General features: G+C 49.5%; 1 protein-coding gene across 1 annotated transcript; it reads left to right on the top strand.

Annotated features, from left to right (window-relative positions):
* Positions 1-12,781: 12,781 nt before the first annotated feature.
* Positions 12,782-20,353, top strand: SERHL2 (serine hydrolase like 2; the record flags this gene model as incomplete). Its single annotated transcript, XM_080629740.1, has 11 exons — positions 12,782-12,929; positions 13,001-13,114; positions 14,199-14,240; positions 14,956-14,975; positions 15,178-15,252; positions 16,037-16,146; positions 16,407-16,486; positions 16,831-16,865; positions 17,615-17,691; positions 19,126-19,219; positions 19,523-20,353. 11 exons carry the CDS (start codon positions 12,782-12,784, stop codon positions 19,637-19,639), a joined length of 912 nt encoding a protein of 303 aa, XP_080485866.1. The 3' UTR covers positions 19,640-20,353.

Raw genomic sequence — 20,353 nt, 5'->3', positions numbered from 1 at the left:
AGAGCAAGCCTGCGTTTAGGCTACGACTTGGTTGCACCATTGAAGCTCTCATTCAGCTACATGCTTTCTCCAGACCCCGCTGAGACTGCTGCATGCTTTGCCTGGTGCGTGCGTGCCAGGTGAATTGCCCTATTGGAAAGCTGTACGCAAACCCCAGACACAGACATGCTCTGCCTGGTGTGTACCAGCCTAGTGATGCAAAGCAGCTGTAACTCCGGGTTGAGCAGCTGACTAAAAGAGCTTTACAGCTGCTTTGCATTGCTAGGGAGCATGAAGCAGTCAGAAACACACCACTGAATCTGATCGGCAGCCTTGCCTTAAGTTCCACTGAGTATTGAGACATTCAACCAAGCATGAAGATGCTGCTGACCACAGAAGAATTTCTGAACTTCCATAAGTCTGGGCAAAGCACTTCATGTTTGGGTTTTTTTTTTTCAGGGAGGCTTCAGTGGGAGGACCTGCTGCTGGAGCTCTAAATCACAGCAGAGATGAAGTGCTCATCTGTTCCATTTTTGGCTTTTAAGTAGGCTTGTCACACTTTTCTTTGTATTTTTGGATGGCAGCTTCAAAAATATCCTGTGGTTTGCTTTACAGTTGCCTAGCAGGGAGTCCGTTTCCCTCTGTGGGTATTTATAGCATTTATTGGGTGACTTCATAGACTCTACCAGCCACCTTGCCTTAACATTATTAAATTGATTAGTTTCATTCTGTCTTTTAATCTTCATCTTTGCCTGCAAAAAGTAACAGCCAACCTTATTGCTTGGAGATTGTGGGTCTCCTTCTTCTCTCTCTTAATCATAGAATCATAGAATGGTTTGGGTTGGAAAGGACCTTAAGGACATCCAGTTTCAACCCCCTGCCATGGGCAGGGACATCTTCCACTAGACCAGGTTGCCCAAGGCTCTGGCCAGCCTGGCCTTAAACACTGCCAGGGACGGAGCATTTACCACTTCTTTGGGCAACCTGTTCCAGTGCCTCACCACCCTCATAGTAAAGAACTTCCTCCTTATACCTAACCTGAACTTCTCCTGTTTAAGTTTAAACCCAGTCCTCTTTGTTCTACTGCTACAGCCTCTGATGAAGAGTCCCTCTCCAGCATCCCTGTAGGTCCCTTTCAGATATTGAAAGGCTGCTATTCACTTGAGACCATGACCTCGCAGCACTTAGAGCTGAAGTGCATTGCAGCAGTCTTCTTCAGCAATAAAAGCTGATCAGACATATCACGATGGCACCATTGACCACAGTTTTCCAAAGCTCAGACTTGACTCACAGGGCCCAAAATGTGTTCAGGATCAAGGTACATCTGAGGTGGCTTCCTTATAGGTGGAAAACACAAGGATGCTGCAGTAGCTTTGTGGCTTGTGACACAAAGCAGGAGATCGCAATTAAACCATGCTCAGCTGCATTTCTTCCCTGCTAGCCTGAAACCAAGCCTGGATGTGTTCTAGGTGAAAAACAAACCCTGTCTTTAAGTGAGTTCTCTTAAGAAAAAAAGAATACAAGTGAATTCCCTAGAACCAAAAGACTCCCCACACTCTCCCCATTGGATAGATGTTGTTTTTGTCCCCAACTGCTTTCAGCATACGGATACCCACCTGAAAGGCTCTGTGTAATGACAGTGGGGATGCAGGCAGGCCAATGGCTCTGGCATGAGCAACTCACTTTGAACACTGCACACTGGTACATCTCTGGAGAAAGCTGGATCCATCCTAAAGACAGGGTTTCTGAGATGCCCTGGATGCTGCTGACAGCGTGGAGAGGAATAGCTTCCAAGAAGAGGCTAGGATTTGTTCTTACAAGTTTTATCCTACCCCTGATTTTTCCTCTGCTTAAGGATACATACACCCTCACTATCCCTGATACTAAACCTTTGAAAAACATTAAATATGAAAGCATTAATTGATAGAGCTGTCGACAGAATGAATCATTTCCAAATAGGTTTGTCTGAAGTCCAGCTGCTGAGGGCAGTAGGTCTGAAGTTATCCTACCTTTGGATCATAGTTCTGCTGTGTGGAATGTCTCTGCTCTTTCTTCAGCAAACCCCAAGTCTTTGGTAAGTCCAAAGATGTGGATATCCAACAGCTCAGGAGGCAGTAACTCCCAAACAGCTTTTCTCCTTCTCAGCATGTGAATTCCTTATGGTCTACACAAGACAGAAAGAGCCATAGCTGCCTATATGCTCCTGTCAGTTTGGGAGGTGTGGGAAGAAGAAAGGTATTTTGGGGCAGGTCATTGCAAACTGCTAAATAAAGATGATTTTCTGGGAAAGCAAAAGGCATGCACTGACCCACAGGAAGGGAGAAGGTAATGCAGGGAGGGAAAGAACTGAGGTGGAGAGAATGAAGCACTGAAAATCTGCAAAAGAAAGGAAGAGAGGTTCAGAAAAGCAAAAGGAGAAGATCATCAAGGGCACGGTGGAGGGAATATGGGTGATCACCTTAGCTGTGTCAGTACTGCTTTGCCCTTCAGCCAGCAAACCTGTGAGTGGAAGTTCAGCTGGGGCTGGAGCATCATCTGCAGATGATGAATGACTCCAGATGATTATTTAGGGGCTCAGTGCCTTATTGGCCACCCAGCCAGACCCAAACGTATTGTCACCCATCGGTGTGCACACTGGCTTTGGGATGGGATTTGAGTGAGAGATGAAACTGCCCTGGACATGGAGGGATCAGGGTGGCTCAGACATAAGCTGGGGGATTCCTGACAGGTGATCAAATGGGAAGGAAAGGGAGAAAAGAAAGCATGGGACAGGCCTGGGTACCTGGCATGAGAGGTGATGCAGGCAGTGCAGGAGATTTGATACAGAAAGAAGGCTGGAAGGATGCTTGGGGAGTGGGTAGGAAATGACTGCCATGATCTCCTTGTGTGCTGTGAGTCCAGACTGCAAACAGCACAAAATGTACACTCTTTGACTGCATACAGTCTTAGGTGATTTTTCCCTTTTGACCCTTCCTCCCCTTTCTAGATGGTTCCTCTCATAACTCCTTAGAAGTCTCCTTTTAGGAGATGCTAACAGCAAAACATTAAGAATAATTAAAAAAAAACCCAGAAAACCAACAAACAAATCAACAACAACACAAAAAGAGAAAGCCAGGATAGCAAAACCAACACACAAAAATCCCCCAGCCCCTCTCCTCTGCTCCCCCCAGGAAAAACAGCCCAAAATAACAAACACCACCACCTTTCTGTGGTTTAGAGTGAGTGGAGGTTGTATTAGATCAACTCTCCTGAGAAAAGTTAGCACAAGTAGTGGCCTCAACTGCGTGAAGTGGTGGCCAGGCCCCTCCTTCCCCTCCAAGAGCAGGGCTCTTCTCAGTATCTAAGAGAAACTGCTTTCCAGGAAATCGAAGGTACAGGGGCTGCCCGGAGCAGAGTGACTTAGTGCGGCTGCGAGAGCTGTGCACCGCTGCTTGCAGGTTGCCAACCTCTGGCACAGAGCTGCTGCACCCCTGTACTGAGCAATGCGGTGTGGTGGAGGGCTGGAGCGTGGGGAGCCACAGCCACAACTGTGCCATGGGCCATGGGCACCCCATGCTGTTGTGGCTTCCCTCCGCGGCTGTGGTGGACACCACTGTGCTCATGTGCTTCAGCCTGTGCCACCAGCCCAGCACCAGGCTCCTGCATCCTCCTCAGCTGGGCCTGAGCCTCATGGAACAGCGGGGAACATCGGCCCATTGTCCTGATGCCAATGGGCAATGTGCAACCCAATGTGCCTGCAGGCCGCAGGGTTGGAGGCGAAGCTGGGAAGCCGAGTGAGCAGGCACACTGCTGAGCCTGGGCACAGCAGTTGCCATCAGGAGGTTGGGCTTCACAGGGAGCAGTGGCCCGGAGCTGAAGTGCAGCGAGCAGTGGTTGCAGTGCTGGGCAGAGACAGCCCAGTGGGATAGTGGGATGCTTTGTGGTGGCTGTTCAAGTTGCTCTTTCAAGGATGGAGCTTTCCTGTGCCAAGCAGGGCAGGTGGGCACAACTGTCTCCTTTCCCTACAATCACATACATAGGCTCAAAAAGCCCAATCTTCTGTTTCAGGTTTTTATAACATGCACAGTTACTTCTGTGAGAACACAAGTCCAGGAATTCCTTGTATGTTTATTATTGTCAAACACCGAAAAACAGAGGAGGGGAAACACGGGAGGGCAGTTCTCACTTGTCAGTGCAGTCAGTTATGGCTCTGTACATCCCCCTGGTTCGTTTGAGGGAGGAAGACCCAGCAGTCAGTGACCTTCTAGGTTTTCAAAGAAAGCACCAGGCTGCATAGCCTGGAAGGTATTTAGGTCAGATGTAAGCAGCTGCAGAGAAAACAAACAGCCTTTTATAACTCTATTGCAAACCGTTCCCTCGCCTCTGAATCTGGCCTATATGTCAAACACCCCAGAGCAGTAACAGAGGAAATGAGGGAGGCACCAGCCCTCTGCAGCAATGGACTCAGGTGTGAGCTCCCTGGGGCTCTGTGGCCCCATAAATCTGTGACCACCTCAGATAACTCCTCCCAACGTTGCTGCTCACCAAACATGGAGGGAGGTACTCAGTTAAGATTTCATTGTGAGCCAGAGGCCTACTGTTTCTCCCTGCTATCCCACATTTTCAGGACAAGTTCCTGGAGTGCTGTCCAAAAGTGATGGACCTTACCTGGAACTCTCTGCTCAGAATCCTTTGCCGAGAACATGTAGCCTCAGCCCTGACCATGCTTTCCTGGATTTGTTGCCTCACACTAAGATGGGAAGTGATGCTGAACCCCAGCCACAGGACACGGGCACAGAGTTCTGACCTGTGCCCACCTGCTTCAGGGTTATCTCCAAAAAAACAAAAACAGCCACAGAGGAGTGGAGGGTGCAGGGAGTGATCCAAGACACTGACCCCATAGCAGAAAGGTCCTGAATCACTGCTGGACCTAGCAGCAGGGGCTACCTCAGCTGAGGAAGCTGAGCCTCTAAATGAAGAAAAGCAACATAGAAGGCAGGAAGGGAGTATAAATATGGGCTGTAATTTTCAGAGCAGTTGTAGCGGAAGTACTGCAGGCTGGTACCATCTGACAGCAGTGTCTGTTACAGCAGACTAATTTTCAGACCAGCCTGCTTTCCAGATGATCACAGGACAAAGGACTCTGTCACATTAATCACTGTTGTTTTGTTAAACATCCCATCTTAATTCAAAAACTGCTAATGGTTGGGAAGCTGCCACCACCCTAAGTAAACTGCTCAAGTATTTAACTACTTTTTCCATTATAAAATGTATACCTCATCTCTAGACTGTTTTTTCTTGTACCATTGTTAGGCAGCACAGCAATTAGAGGAGCAAAACTTTAATCCTCCATAGGCATACTTAGGCTTTGATTGTATCAGTCCTAAGCGCTCCTCCCCCATAAGATGTCTTCCAACCCCTTATCAGGCCTGAGCGCTCTTGCAGGAAGCCTCTCCAACTTGTTAACGTCCTCCTCGAATCACAGATGTCAAAACTGGGAATTCTTTTACACCAGTAATCACATCCATGGAATTAGCAGACACAATATAATCTCCTGCAATGTAATCTCATTACACCTGCTCTGCATTCCCTGCTTATACATCTGAGGATGGAATTAGCCTTTCTGACCGTGGTGTTGCACTGGGAGCTCACATTCGGCTGCTCCTGTGCCACGAATCAAGCCTTTGCCAGAGTCACTTCTTCCACAGACAGAGCTGCCAGGCATGAAGAGTGGCCCGCCCTGAGGAACTCAACCATTGGGCTGTTTTAAAAACACACATTATGTGCTTGTACCAACTTTAACATTTTGACACTTGCTAACTAGTCAATTTTCAGTCCAATTACCACAAAATGTGTTAATTTGGTATAATTCCAGTTTCTTAAAAATGAAAACACAGTGTAAGACTGTATCAATTTCCTTGCTGGAGCCCTATTATGTCAACAGCTTTTACATTTATCAGCCAAATCCATAAACCAAATCTATAACTTACATCTCCAAAAGTTCCCAAGCAGCTTTATGGATTATTTTCCATAAACTCATGAGACTTAACATTAACTAGAACTCTTCCCTTGTTTTTAAATGATCCTTGTATGTTCTATTTTCTTATTCTGAGGGCAATAAGGAGCTCATAGGCCTGTAATTACAAATATCAGATTACTCCTGGTTTTTGCTATTATTTTCTCCCAGCCTATGGGGAATCTGCCAGATTTTCCAAGTGAAGGAAGGTTAAGTCTAGAAAAAAGCTGGAGAGAAACTCCTCTTTCCATGCTGCTTCACACATTAAAATAGGTGGTTACTCTCAAGGAGTGTGTGGGTTTTGTAGAGACCTGGAGAGCAGCTCGCCTCACTAGTTAACCAAAACAGGCCCAAGGGATGGGAGCCAGCAGAGACTCCTCAATCTGTCCCAAATATAAAAGACTTTCTGATGAAGAAGGAAATGGAAAGCTGAGACAGGAAAGAGTTTATTTGTATGATGGGTGCTCATATATAATTTATACGCAATAAATGTTTCTAGCTATTTCATTAGTTGCAAATAAAGTGATACAAATGTGCACCACTTGGAGCTGATGCATGGTGCGTGCCTGGGGCTGCTTCCAGCTGAACGGTGGTGGTTCACGTGGGGATGATTTAACACTTCAGCAGCCCTATGCCAGCTACGTTACAGCTGAAACCAGGACACCCTACTATCCAAATTCTGCTGCATGCTAATCCCTGGAGCAGATGCACGCCACTTTTTCAGCCACTCATAGCTTGGCTTATTAACTTAAACAAAGATTTCAATTTAAACTATCACATTGGCCCCAGACTGTGGTGAGTAAAGAGCCAGCATCTATTTGTCTCTCACAGCTTCCGCAGGGCTGGAGAGCTCTGGGACAAGGAGCACAACAGGCACGTGCCTGGAGCAAGGGGAAAGAAACCAACTTAAGCCATCACAGCATTTTTTTATCTTAGTATGTCAGCTGCTTTTTCAGTCACCAGAAACTCATTCACATCAATGAAATTCAACACAAAATTAGGTAAAAACCAAGGAAAAGCACACCACACGAGATACCTTAATGGGTCTGCCTCTGTCAAGCAGAGCCCAGGGGTGGCAGGACTTTCATGTTCTACCTCAACTTTTCCCACATGGGCAGCTCATTTAAACCCTGGAATCATCTCCAAAACAAACAAAGTTTGTGGACAGAGCTCAAGGGAGGGAGATCTCCACTGGGAAATGTCCATAGGTTGCAGATCTGTGGTTCAGCCCCTCGTTGAGGCCTCTCATTTCATAAGTCCTCTTCTCCTTCCAGAACAAGTCACATTAGCAGATAACGTCTTCTCCTCCACAACCTTGTGCAGAAGGGAGGGATGAGAAGGCAGCTTTCCTCAGGCAGGGGGACATCAAGCAGTGTACGTGACAAAGTGCAGAAGACTCATTAGGGAACCATGCACTGAGGAGGTAGGGGCTTACCTTGCAGTCATTAAGTGTCTCTCTGTTCCGCCTGACCCCACTGTGTGCCCAAGCAGTGCCTGCACCCAACACCAACAGCTCTACACTTACTAGATTTTGCCCCTCTCCTTGCAGGGATCCTTGCCCTACTCTGAGCTGCTGAAGCAGAGAAGCATCTGGTCCTTGTCGCAGAGAAAGAACTGCTATGTTGGCCCTGGCAGCACCCCCATCTTGCTTGCTGCCCACAAACCCACAGCCTGGGAGCCAGCATGCTGGGGCCGGTTACACAATAAATGTTGTTCTGTGATCACTTTTATGTTCCTGTCCACTATGACTGCAGCATATGCTCACAATGTGGGGCTTTATACAGAGGTATATCCTATATATCCTCTGAAAGAAAGCAGTTAAGCTAGCTATAGCATGCTTTTTTACTTGTATAAGTACAGAAGAGAGTTTGGGGTACAGGTGTATTACTAATAAATCACCATATGATCAATATGTCAGTACTTCAGTGCTTGAATCCAACCAGCTATGGGGAATTTGTCCCTTGGTAGCAATCAATCTGCTGTACTTAAAGTTTCCTCACCAGATCTGCAGCTAGCACAAACTGATCAATGCTGTTCCAAGTCAGCAGAACATAACAGCTCTGCACGTCCCAGTGTTCACCCTTACAGGTCTCTTTCTCCTTGGCAAGGACATAGAGGTTAAATTATCCTTTGCTAAGCACACAGGATATCTCAAACTAACTCCCTCCCAGTTTTTTGTGCATACCAGCCTTTCTTACCACCAGCTCAGCCAACACCCCAGCACCCTTCCAGGTGGAGTCTAATTTGGTCCTCCACAGGCAGCAATCCACTGCAGTAGCCTGTGACACTTCTTAGAAGCAGATGCAACAGAATGAATTCTGTGAGACATCCAAGTTTCGCCATGCATCATGCAGAGGGCTCTCCCCTGAGGCGTAGTTTGCCAAGCAGTACCAGGGGAGATATGCAGTCTTGTAAGATGCTGGGCTGCTGTTTCAGAGTGCTAAGTAACATTGCACTGGAGAAAAAAGGAAGGACCTGGAGAAGGTCTCAACAATCTGGCTTTGGCTAATAAGACAGCAATCCTGCTGCTGAGGGAGGGGCCAGGGCTACATCTTAGTGCAACATTCCCCACTTGCAGCTCTATCCCACGTCATCAATCGCTAGGATTTCTGTGAGGAATTTTTCCTTTCCCATGAGGAGCCTGCTGATGCAGCCTCCTACCAGAAGTGACTTGGGATGCAGCTCATAGAAGTCCAAATTTCCTAAAGAATGTACCATTCCCACCTAAGCCCCATAGGTCATCTCTGTGACTCAAAGCAGAGAATCCAGATCCTGCTGTCTGCTGGAGTGGGACAGAGGGCCCAAGATGGTGTGGGAGAGTCCAAGACCTGTGAGTGGTGATGTGCATACCAACATTTACAGCAGGATCTCAGGATTACCTCATACAGGCTTGTGCCCAAAAGCTGGTACTGAGTAGAGGCTGAGGCTGCCAGATAAACAACTTTGGTGACTAGCACCAACCTACAAGCTCTGTTGAGAGCTCTTAGCTGTTAATGAGCTTTCTGGAACTAGCTGTCAGCATGTAGCACTCAGAGGATGTTGCGTGTGGGTACAAGTTCTCTGAGGTGAAGTTCTCTGTGCCACAGGGACACGGGGCAGCCAAAGCCTGGGACTGTGAAGGGGATATCCTGTGCTGTAATGTGCTTGCATGGCAGGCTGGACAATGCCACCACCTCTGATAGGCTCATTCCACTGATCCCCAGAAGTGGGTCTGGCTCAGGAGGATGGGCTGTGAATCATGTGTCAGGCCTGCACACCGATTCTCTCTCCTTTTCAGACTGCAGTTAAGTGGCAATGGATTTTCCAGGTCATTGCCTGTTGTCTCACCAGCGACAGAGGTTTCCTCAAAGGGTCCACATCCCCCCTGCTCCTGACATAGGGTCCTCTTCCTCAAGAGCTATGCCACAGACAGAAGAATCACAAGCCTGGCAGCCACTGCTAACAATTACACTGCTTTCTGGTGACTTGTGAAAAAATCCCAGCAACTCACAGGAAGGCCCTGGCCTACATTAGCAGCAGTGATTGATTATTGAGTGCGTTTTACAAATCCGTTCTGCCAAGCTGTCCCTTGCTTTTCACCTTTTGTAATCAGACACACATCTCTGACAGCTCTAGGGAAGATGCTTAGATGGCACTGAGGCCTCTCTCCCTCTGCATGCCTTCCCACCACTCATGGTCTGCTTTCCTGTTCCTCCTCCAAGAAGGCTAAGAAAAAGCAATGCATTGGATTTTCCAAACCTATGCGATTCTGATTTCCTTCTAATGGCTCACTCGGAGGGTAGGCTGAGCTCCAGAGCTCTCATTTATTCTCAGTGATGGGTCCTCAAGGTTACCTTTCAACTTCTGGGGTGCAGAGCTATTTTGCCAGGGTAAGATTGAGGCAGGCAGGAGAAGCAGGGCTGTAAGCTTCTACACTGGTTTCTTTCAAGCTTTGCAAGCTGTTCTGAAAATGTATGGTGTAATTTAGGAGACTGATGTGCTGAACGGAGCAGAGAGTTTTCAATTACCAATATAAAAATGACTCCCTAAGAACAGACATTCATTTTGCTCTCTCCAACTGTTCCAGCAAGACATCCCACTACTCACAGCATGGTTTGACTTTGCTTCATTTGACAGCAGAGTCCTTGACTGAAGGGGAACAGTTGTGGTCTGTGTTAGGCCTTGTTGACTGACTGCTGGAGAGAATGCATGGCACCAGCAAGCAGTATTCCCATTCATATTCAGGTATGGATTTTATTGAAGCCTGGGCTAATGAAGAAAATAGTGGAAACCTCCCCAGCTGAGAGGAGTCTGTTTTTGAAGAAGAGGAGTACAGCAGCTAAGGAAGGCAGCGCTGTCTGCTGTGTATCTGCCGCAGCTTGGCCATGCAGTAGCCAGTTCACTGTGACAGGTCACAGCACGGGAGAGTGACTCTTATCCCTGGAGCAACACGATTCCAGCAAGCATTAAGAGTTCAGAAGAGTTTCTCTATCAGAGAGCGATGGAAGTTCAGCACTGGTGTCAAGCACTGAGTCTGTTTGATGTTGCTACAATGCTCCTGGGTCACAGTTAAAACATCTCACACTGTGTTGCTGCAGTACAGGCAGTTTCCATAGTCAGTAACACATCTGCTGGAGGCAGCCAAGGATGCAGCCATACTTCCATGACTGCGACTTCTCATAGGTCCCTATCGTGCCCAGTAAGTAGGTTGATGGCAACTGCAGACCCCACAGACATCATTAACTCCTTGTTATGCTTACTAAGCCCCATCCAAACACAGGGCATTGGCTACTTCCCACAGCATCTCCCTCCCCGGAGCACCCAAGAAGAGAGCTTGCAGGAGCCGGGTCAAGGCCAGAGGCTCCAGGACCAGCTGGAGACTGCCCTGGTTTCACCTGTTCGGTCAGATAAGAGGTTTCTGGGCCTGGAGGAGAGGGCAGGCTGGGTTGCTGTGACTGCAGCAATAGCTGGGTCAGGAGGAAAACAACGAGTGATGCTGTGAAGGGCTGAGAGTTTGCCAGGATGTCCCCTTGCTGCAGGGCCAAGGGTGGGGAGCGGTGGGGAACCGGGAACCGCTCCCTGTGCAGGGGAGGCCGCGCTGTTAGGCCCTCACCCACTGCCCCCGTTTCCTCGCAGGACCCCCGGAGCCAAGAGGCTGACGGAGGACAAAGATGGCGACACTCCCACCCCACCGCCTCCCTCGGGCCGAGGCAGAGCGGCAGAAGGCGGAGGCCCGGGGCGGCCCGGGTAGGCGGGGAGCAGGGCGGTGCAGCCGGTCTGCCCGCCCTGCCGCCGGGCTGTCTCCTCCAGCCACGGCGTTGCTCTGCCGTCCGGGCCGGACAGAGCGGTAGGAGGGGGCCGGGGAGCAGCGTGCGGGCGCGGGGAGCGGGGCCGGGGCGGCCGCCAGCAGCCGCGGCGCTCCGGGGGCCGCTCCGTCCCTGGGGCCGGAACCAGGACCCGAACCAGCTGCCCCAGGGCGCCCTGAGGCGAAGGAGCGAGTGTAGCGGCTCTTCCTGCCCGCCGGGGGGACCGTAGGGCCGCAGCCCCGCTGGGGTCAGCCAGGGCGGGCCTGGGGAGGGCAGTCGGGCTCTGCCAGGAGCCCAGGTTCTCAGGCATGTCTGTGAGGAAGTGACAGGTCCATGGTCACACCAGGAAGTCAGCCCATGGTTGTCAGGATCCAGGCTGGCCAAGGGTGAGACAGCCCCGTGATCAACAGACACGGCCATAATCCTTGGAGCTTCACCTTTGCCACTGGAGACCAGCAGTACTGGAGTGCTCTTGGACTGAGCTTAGGCTTATGGGCACGAGGGAAAGAGGTAGGGGAGTCCCCATGTGTAGGTGACTGAGGCCACTGGGGTCTGTAAGTGGTCTCAGAGTCCTGACAGCAGCCTTCTCTCTCAGCCCATCCCCTTTTTCTTCACACTGTACAGACATATGGGCTCAGGAGGGACTTGCTGTAGTGTGATTTAATTGCTGTCAGGTCTCAGAGGCTGTTTAAGGGAATAGAGACCTGAGACAAGTCACTGGGAAGGCAGTATGTCATGAGAGACCTGGCTGCTTATGAGGCACCCTGGAGGTCAGACGGGCTTGGGGGTGAAGGGGAGATACTCAGACCACCCCTGGAAGATCCCCAGAGGCTGGGTAGTACTGAGGGGTTCACTTAGGAGCCTGAGGTTGAGTAAAGGTCAGATGTTAGTGCCGTAATTGCCAGGCAGATCGGGAGGGATGAGACAAGTTTGAGATCGAGCAGGTGTCTAGCAGGTTGTGGACTTGTATCCCATACCGGGGTGCAGGAGGGCAGCAGCAGTGACCACGGCAGTGCTCTCTCGAAGGTGCCGACTGGTGGTATGAAAGAGGAGAAGCACAAGGTAAAAGAGGAGTGTAGTACTGGATGCAGCATCCTTATTCCTGAAATCGTCTCTTTAGTCCAGGACAGGTGCCTGGCTGACTGCAGCTAGCTGGGGGAATTGTGCATATTTCCCTCTTGCCAGATCTCCTGTGTCTTCTGTTCAGCTTGCAGCTGCTGCAGAGACAGAGAGGAGGCTTTTTTCCTTCTGTGTAGGGAAAGCTTGTTTCTTCCTAGGAGCATCGCTAGTACGTGCTGGGAAGAGGGATTCCCCGAACAGGCAGGCAGGGATGGCATCTTGGGATGTTCAGTGGAGAGCTATAAATCAGCAAGCTGCTAATTAAGACCACAGGAGACTGGTGAGTTACTAAAGACATGTATTACTCTTTTCAGAGCTCTGGGCCATTAACAAGATCCCTGGGACCTACTTGGAGCACGTGGCTCTCTCCAGGGACATACCTTGTGAGCACTCTATTTTGGGCATGTTTTCAGAGGTGAAGTTCCCTGTGCCCTGGGGCCACGTGGCAGCCAAGGCCTGGGGATCTTCAGAGGGACACCCTGTGCTGTGCTTGCATGGCTGGCTGGACAATGCCAACACCTTTGACAAGCTCATTCCACTGCTCCCCAGAGGTAGGTCTGGCTCAGGAGGATGGTTCTTGTTGTGTTGGAGGGCTGCATATCTGATACATTCTCCCTTTCAGGTTGCTATTATGTGGCGATGGACTTTTCTGGCCACGGCTTGTCATCCCACCGACCTGCAGGCTGCCCCTACCATTTCCTGGATTACGTGAGCGATGTGCGCCGGGTGGCAGCAGGTGGGCAGCTGAAGGGCCCCTTGAGAGGCCGTTTGTGCAGAGGGTGCTACATTGCTCCTTAGGACAAGCAGGCAGCGTTTGCTGCCAGGAGAGGGGTTGGTTGGTTGGTTCCCTCTGCTTCTCCCCAGCCTGATGTAAGCCGGCGCTTTGTGACCGCAGACTAAATAAGCAGTCCCTTTCTCACTATTTTGTGAGAGGAAGAAACAGTAAGAAGCAAGTGTTTCTGTACTAAAAAGCAGTAGTAGCAAATTGGTGAATGCAACTAAGTAGTTTCGCCAGGCTGGCTTTTTATAATCAGTCAGTGACCTTTAACCAGTGTTAGGTGTAAGTTGGAGACTCTTCTGTTTCTCCCTGATGGCAGCTGGCTACTTGCTTTAGTATCATACAAAGAAATCTGTCAGCCAAAGTGTATTGGGCTCCTAATAACTGTCCACCTGTATGCTGATTTTGTGGGAGGTTGTGGCGTGTGCAGTTTTGCATCCCTCATTCAGTATACAAAGATCCTCTGGAAGTTCTTCAGCGGTGCCAGAGGGTAAAACACATCTTTCAGTGAGGTACATTTCAGATGATGCAGCACTGATGAAGCAGTATTTTCCCATAAGCCTCTTGGGGTTCTCTAAAAATGGACTGAAGCCTGGTGTGCTAAATGATGCAGAGAGCTTTCACTTGGAATAATCATACTTCCCTCAAGGCAGCAGATCTGGCTCCATGTCCTCATGGCTTTTGTGGAATGCCCTGCAGCAGGATGCTCTGTCAAGGTCTCTCTCTTTGGCAGATGCTGCCCAGTTAGACTCCTTTCCTTCCTGCCAGTCCTGTGTCTGGCAATGAATGGGAATTTGCTGTAGTTTGTTTTCATATAGAAAGAGATTGAGAGCTGTGTGACCTAACTACTAAGGAAATGAGGTGGTGGAAGCTCTCTTTCTTTAAAACTGGCCTACTTAGCCACCTCATTTCTGGATTAGGAAGCAAATTAAGCAGTGGAAAAGCCCTCCTGTGAGAAGGGGCCCATGTTGGTGGAGAAGCTTCAAGATGCTGCTGCTTTAGTTTCTAACGCAGCTCTGTGTTTTTGTCTGTTGCCACTTAGCCTTGCAGTGGAGACGGTTCACCCTGATGGGTCACAGTATGGGTAAGTGGCTCTTGTCCTTGTAAGATGTGAGATTAATGGAAATAGGAGTAGGCAATTAACTTACAAGACATACCGCTAGGAGCTGGGTTGGAATATTTATTATATTGTGTCAAATACCAGGTTGCTGCTTGAGCGATTCAGAAATCTGTGTCCTTGTTTGAAATGCCTCTGCTTTCAGGACCCTGTAGTACAAGCAGTGATCAGTCTTGCTGTGGACCTATCTCCAGCCCCAGGAGGGAACAGCAATGTGCAAAGAGGGGTGATCTGTGGCAGGAGAATTCACAGCAGGCCTTCCTGCCTGGTTCCGACAAGGCCACAAGGCCTGGGGAGAGCAGGGCCCTTCTTGGTGGTTCATGGAGCTTGCTGAAGGGAACCAGACTCCAAGCTCTATCCCTTTATGCTTGAGTTTTGCCACGATTTGAGTTTTGCTTCGCAGGGCTGTGCTGGCTACAGCTCACAGAACCTGCACACCATAGTGTGTAACTAGTAACTCCTTCTTGGCCTTTGCTGCCTGAGAGGAAGATGGGTATGACACAGGACAAGAGTCCAGTTGGCCAATAGCCCTGCTCTCTGCCTGCTACTCAGTTCATTGGTACTACGTTCATTTCTGCTTCTAAGGCAGCTCCTGCTGTGCGTGGAGTTTCTGTTCCCAGGAGAGGTGTGTGTGTGTGTTTGTGGTTCTGGGTGTAACAGAGGACTTTTCTCTCCTTTGCAGGTGGAGCTGTAGCAGGAATGGTGAGTAAAGCATCCTTTCTTCATGGGATTTGTGATTTCTGAAGCTGGAACAACAAATAGGAGGGAATTGAAGGGACCAACTGTATGGGACTATGTATTACAGGGGAGGAGAGGCCCTTTTCTGACTCCCTTTCCAGTGCAGCAGGATGAAGACATCTCTCAACACTCAGCTTTTCTCTCATATTGTTTCATGTCTCCTCAGTTTTGTTTCCTTTATCCTGAGATGGTGGACAAGCTGATCCTGCTGGAAAACCTTGGCTTTCTGCTAGCACCAGAGGTTAGATTTCACATGTACTTCCCCTCACTTTTTAAAATAAAAAGTAGATGTTTGGATTTTTTTTTTTCTTTCTTTCATTTGCTCAGAGAAAGCACTGATGTGACCAGTTCCTGACAGATCACACAAGACTCGGTGCTCTTCCTTTTGGCAGCCACAGATCTGCTTCTTGTTGCACAGACTGAGGTCCCTGTGGAGGGTGGCCCTTGGGGACACTTGGTAGTGCTCCACATCCTACAGTCCCTTAGCACTGAAATTCACTTGTCTGTGCCATACCCTTGTACAAAAAGAACTGGAACCTCTGTCCAAGCAACTGCCAGCTGTCCTTTTGCCAACAGCTTGTTGGTGATCTGGGTAGATCTCTTTTTCTGTTTCTGGCAGGATGTAAAGCTAAATTCTCAACCTGAACTCGTCGCTACCAAATGCTGGGGTTTGGTTGGCAAAAGTGGGACAGAGGCCCAGGGTCAAAGAGACAAAAGATAACAGATTTCCCTTGTTCTTTGGACAGTTGTCCTCAACTCAAAAGGGAGGCAGGAAGGGGTAGAAAAGATTGTAAGGGTAAAAAGTAAGTTCTTTATTGCAGTGCTTAGCTTTCTGTTCCTGCCTTGCCTTTTAAGTATTGCTGTTACCTTTCCCCCAGAAATGGACATTTTTAATATGATGTCCGTGACTGGTACGAGTTCTGAGGGATGTTGAAGGGTGAAATGCCCATTTCTACCCTTTGATAAGGGGTAAAATGATTCAGAAATGGGGGGTTATTCCTGTGCCCTATGTCTCTTTGTTTCAGGACACTGAGGCGTGGCTGGAATCAAAGCGATTGGTGATTGACAGATTACTGAGTCTAGAGGCAAAGCAGCAAACTCCCAGAGCACGGAGCCCTGAAGCAGCATTGCAGAGGTCCGTTCCCATTTGTCCTCTTCATTTGCTGCCTGGCCTCACCTTGGACAGAGTTACAGCTGTGTGAATGAGAAAGGGAAACTGTCTCTGTACTTCCTCTTTCAAGTCCTCCTGGAATCTCACCAAGACCTTTTGCTTCTGCTGCTTCTTCCTGCTCTTTTCTGAAGCAGCCTGAGAGCTCGCTGTCACCTTGTCATGCCATTTTCGCTTCGCTTCCTCCCTTTCCCAGCAGCACAATCTCTCTGCCATGTCTCCCTCAGGCTCTTAGAAGCAAACAGACATCTGACAGCAGAGGGTGGGGCAATCCTACTGCAGCGAGGAGCAACTGAGACACCCGCTGGTAAGGGGCTGTGTGGAGACAGGGCTCATCCTAGTGCTGGGCCAGCCCTGGGTGTGGGATGGGAGCAGTGCCAACAGCCATTGTCTTCCACAGGGTACAGGGTGCCCTAACTACAATTTCATGCAGCCTGAATGGGAGCAATTAAGTCTGGAGGCAGAGCTCTCCATTCCCAGCAAGTGGGTTTGATGCTTGAGTTCTGGAACACCAAAAGAAATTAAGAAAGGAGATATCTGAATTAATCCTAATCCTCCCATCTCAAAAAATCTTGGGCAGACCCAGAGGGGAGGAGAAACAGAGCAGCTCCTTTGAAACATGAAAACCTTCTGTTGTTTTTTTCATTCCAGGGCTGGTGTATAACAGAGACATGAGAGTCCGTACGGTGAGCATTGCTCTTCTGACGTGCCCCCTGCTGCTTCTGAGTTCTGAGCTTATAGAGAACTCAGCCGTAGTGGAGGTCCACTCCCTGCTTCCACTCAGCTGGTTACTTTCTGCATCTCTAATTCCTGCCTCTCTTTTAAATGCTGCTGTTAAAAGAGCCTCAAACATTGACTCAGCTTACAGAGTCACTGGAAAATGTTACTGATTTCTTTTCCTAGCAGTTCCTCTGCCCCAGGGCCTCATGGCCACATTTTCCTGCTGTTATAACTCTTCAGGCAGCAGCTGGATGGATGCTTTCTGTCAGCTTGTCAGGTCACCCGTATAAGAAGGGGAGAGTGTGGAGCAAAGTCCACATGTTTGATGTTTTGATAGCTTTGTGCTGCTTTTGAGCAAGCAGGGCCTCCTCTACCTGTGCCATTGCCAGGGTATGAAAGCCAGAGTAGTGTACTGTCTCCTTTTTAGTAAAGGGATTTTTAAAGCTTTTCTCTGGTATGAGATCATTCCCATATGTGCTGCATCCCAGCAGGCAGTGTTGCTGGCAGCCCTGAAATGCAGCTGGACAGAAAGAGCCTTTGCAGAGCCAGCTACTCTTGTGCGCAGCCTGGCTGCCTGTCATGTCCCAGCATGGCAGCTTTGGGGCCGCAGCCACTTCTGCCTTAAGGACTGCTAGTGCAGCAGGGGTCGGGTACACTCTCTGTCCCCAGCTGCTGTCCCTGACCTTTGCTGCTCTCCCTGTCTTTGCACCTGCAGCAGAGTCGAGAGTCCTTCACAGTGGAGCAGTGTGTGAAGCTCCTGCAGAAGATCCGGGACCGTGTGCTCATCATTGTGTGAGTGAGGCACAAGCCAAACCAACCCTTGCTGCCTCCCTGCAGCCCTGGGTGGAGGGAGTAAAGGTTAGAAAGGAGCCTTCAGGTAACCCCTCCTCTGCAGCAGCCACCCAGACCTTTGGGCCAGTTGGCACAACAGCACAGGCTCAAATGTGAGAAGCATTTCCCCGTTCCTTACCACTGCCCCAGGCTGGGCAGGCTCCTAGAGCAGACAGAGAGCAGCTGAAACATCCTCCTTCCGGCCTCAGCTGTGCTTTCAGGCTGGGCCTCCCTGGTGCAAGGCTGACCGAGGAAATGCCATGACCTCCTGCCTTCACGCTCCCAATCCCATAACTTTCCATCCCTTGGCCCTACAGGAAAGGGCCATCCTGGCAAACCTGTGACATTCCACACTGTTCCTACTTACTTTCCTTCTGGGTCACCCAGCTCTTCCCCAAGTCACAGCACCCCAGCCTGCCCCCTTCTGCAGACCCAGAAACCTCTTGCACAAGCAAACAGGTAAAATGAGGGCAGCCTCTACTCCTCCAGCTGGTCCTAGAGCCCCTGGCCAGACCCAGCTCCTGCAAGCTCTCCTCTTGGGTGTCCAGGGCCGGGAGAAAAGCTGTGGGAAGGTAGCCAGTGGTTTGTGCAGAACTCCACAAGCTGTTGAGCTGTCTGGGTGGGTAGCTGGTTCTGTCCTCCTCCACGTCTGCCCTTGGAGGGCAAGATGTGCAGGGCCCTGACTGCCTTGGTCTGTATTGTGCCATTAAAAGACTCTCTAGGAAATAAGAGGAAGTGCTAGAAGTTGGGAAATGAAGAGCAGTTTTGGCATCCCTGGTCTGCTGAAATCATAAGCTCTTAAGGATATTCCTGCTTATCCAGAAATGCAACATCATGGTGAGGACAAGTCCTCTAGGACATACAGAGTACATGCCTCTGTGCCTGGGATGTCATCTTGTCCCATCACCTGCAGTAAAGTAGGAGATAGCATGATCTTAACTCTGCAGGAGGTCTACTGCTGGCTTGTCCAGGAGGACTGCCCTGGTACTTCCCTCTCCAAGTGGGGCACACCCAGTTTAAAACAGCAGCGTGGAGGGAAGCAAGGGACAGAGGGGAGATGTAGAGGCTGTATGGAAGGGAAAAGGCAGAAGACATGGTGGGGCTAAGGAATGATGTATTAAGAGACAGCACTTGGAGGGGAGCAATATCTAACCAGTCTCCACTCTGATACTACCAGGCAATCACCTAAGGTTTTGAACAGATAGTTTGACAGAAAATAGCTGCCCCTCTGACTGCCATGTATGACCCTGTATCCCTGCTGTTTACAAGCAGCTTAGAAAGAGCAGTTGTCTTTGTCACCCCACTGTCCTGGGGACAGTGCTTCTGCCCAGGACAGTAGCAAAGATAAATGGAGACACACTATATGCTGTACTGAGCCTTGCTGTTGCTTTTCAGAGCACAAGATGGACTCTTGGTACCATACAAGCTGGACACCAGAAATCACTTTGTGAAAGACCTGCAGGAGGCACTTGAGTCTATCCTCAAAGATGTGAGAGCAAACTCCATCCTTGCATCTCTACTGTTTGGGTCCCCAACCTGGGAGCAGCAGCTCACCTTGGTGGCCACCCCCAGTGGGCACCCCACACTAGGCAATTTATCCTGAATGGCACAGCCCTCACGCTGTGGGGAAGCCAACTTGGCCCCTGCTGCCAGAGTCCCAAGTTAAGTACTGCACTCTAGACCCAGCTCTTCCCTAGTCCAGTCATCCCAGCCCTGTTCTGCCTTCCCCTGACCCCACTGCTTGTCTGAGGGAATGCTTTCCTGGTTCACATCTTGTGTCCTTTCTTTCCAGCACATCCAGCTAATAGAGGTACCTGGGAGTCATTTTGTGCACCTGAACAAGCCTGAGGTGGTGTCTGGGATCATCAGCAACTTCCTGACAGCGCAGAACACCAGAGCCAGGCTCTAGGAAGCCCTCACTGCTGCAGCAGGCCAGGAGAACATGGAGCTAAAAAGCAGGCTATGGAGGAATTGTCACCATTCTTACCTCACATCCAACATCAGTTTCATGATACTCTTTCCTAGCCTTGGCTCACTGCACAGTGGAAGCAGGTCTGCCAGGGGCTCTCTGAAGGAGAGCTGAGCAAAGTACCTCAGTTGTCAAAGGCAAAATGAATCCTTCATTTCTAGCTCTGAAAGTACAGGAATAGAGGCCCAGAGTGGCCTTTCCCTTGCTTGCTCCCAGCTTGCACCCTGAAATAAAACAAGAATACAGGCAGAGGCATCCTCTGTGGGAGCAGCAACACCAGCTGTAGCTCAGCAGGAGATGTGTGGCTCATCTCACTTCCTCCCTTAGGATGGTACAATCAATCTTATCCTAGCATTAGAGCTACTGGAAAAACAGGAAAGTATTCTGCTTTTCTGCTTACTTCCATGGATGCCTGAGCTCAAAGGACCTTCGTGTCTCCCTTCTACTGTGAGACCTGTAGAAAAAAAAATCAGTTTTAAAGAACAGCTTAAATAAGAGCTCACCTGTGCACAGAAGGCCATTTTAATGAACTCCTAGAGAATGAGTCACTAATCCTCTATCTGAAGCAGCGGGGAGAATTACTAATAATGGAAAAGTTGGCAGGGATTATTTCTGTCCTTCTAAATAAAGATTAATTTCCTAATGTTAACTCTG

Source organism: Psittacula echo (assembly GCF_963264785.1).
Source record: "Psittacula echo genome assembly, chromosome: 1".
NCBI lineage: Eukaryota > Metazoa > Chordata > Aves > Psittaciformes > Psittacidae > Psittacula > Psittacula echo.
The sequence above is the reverse complement of the archived record's forward strand: the minus strand, read 5'-3'. Positions and strand labels throughout refer to the sequence as shown.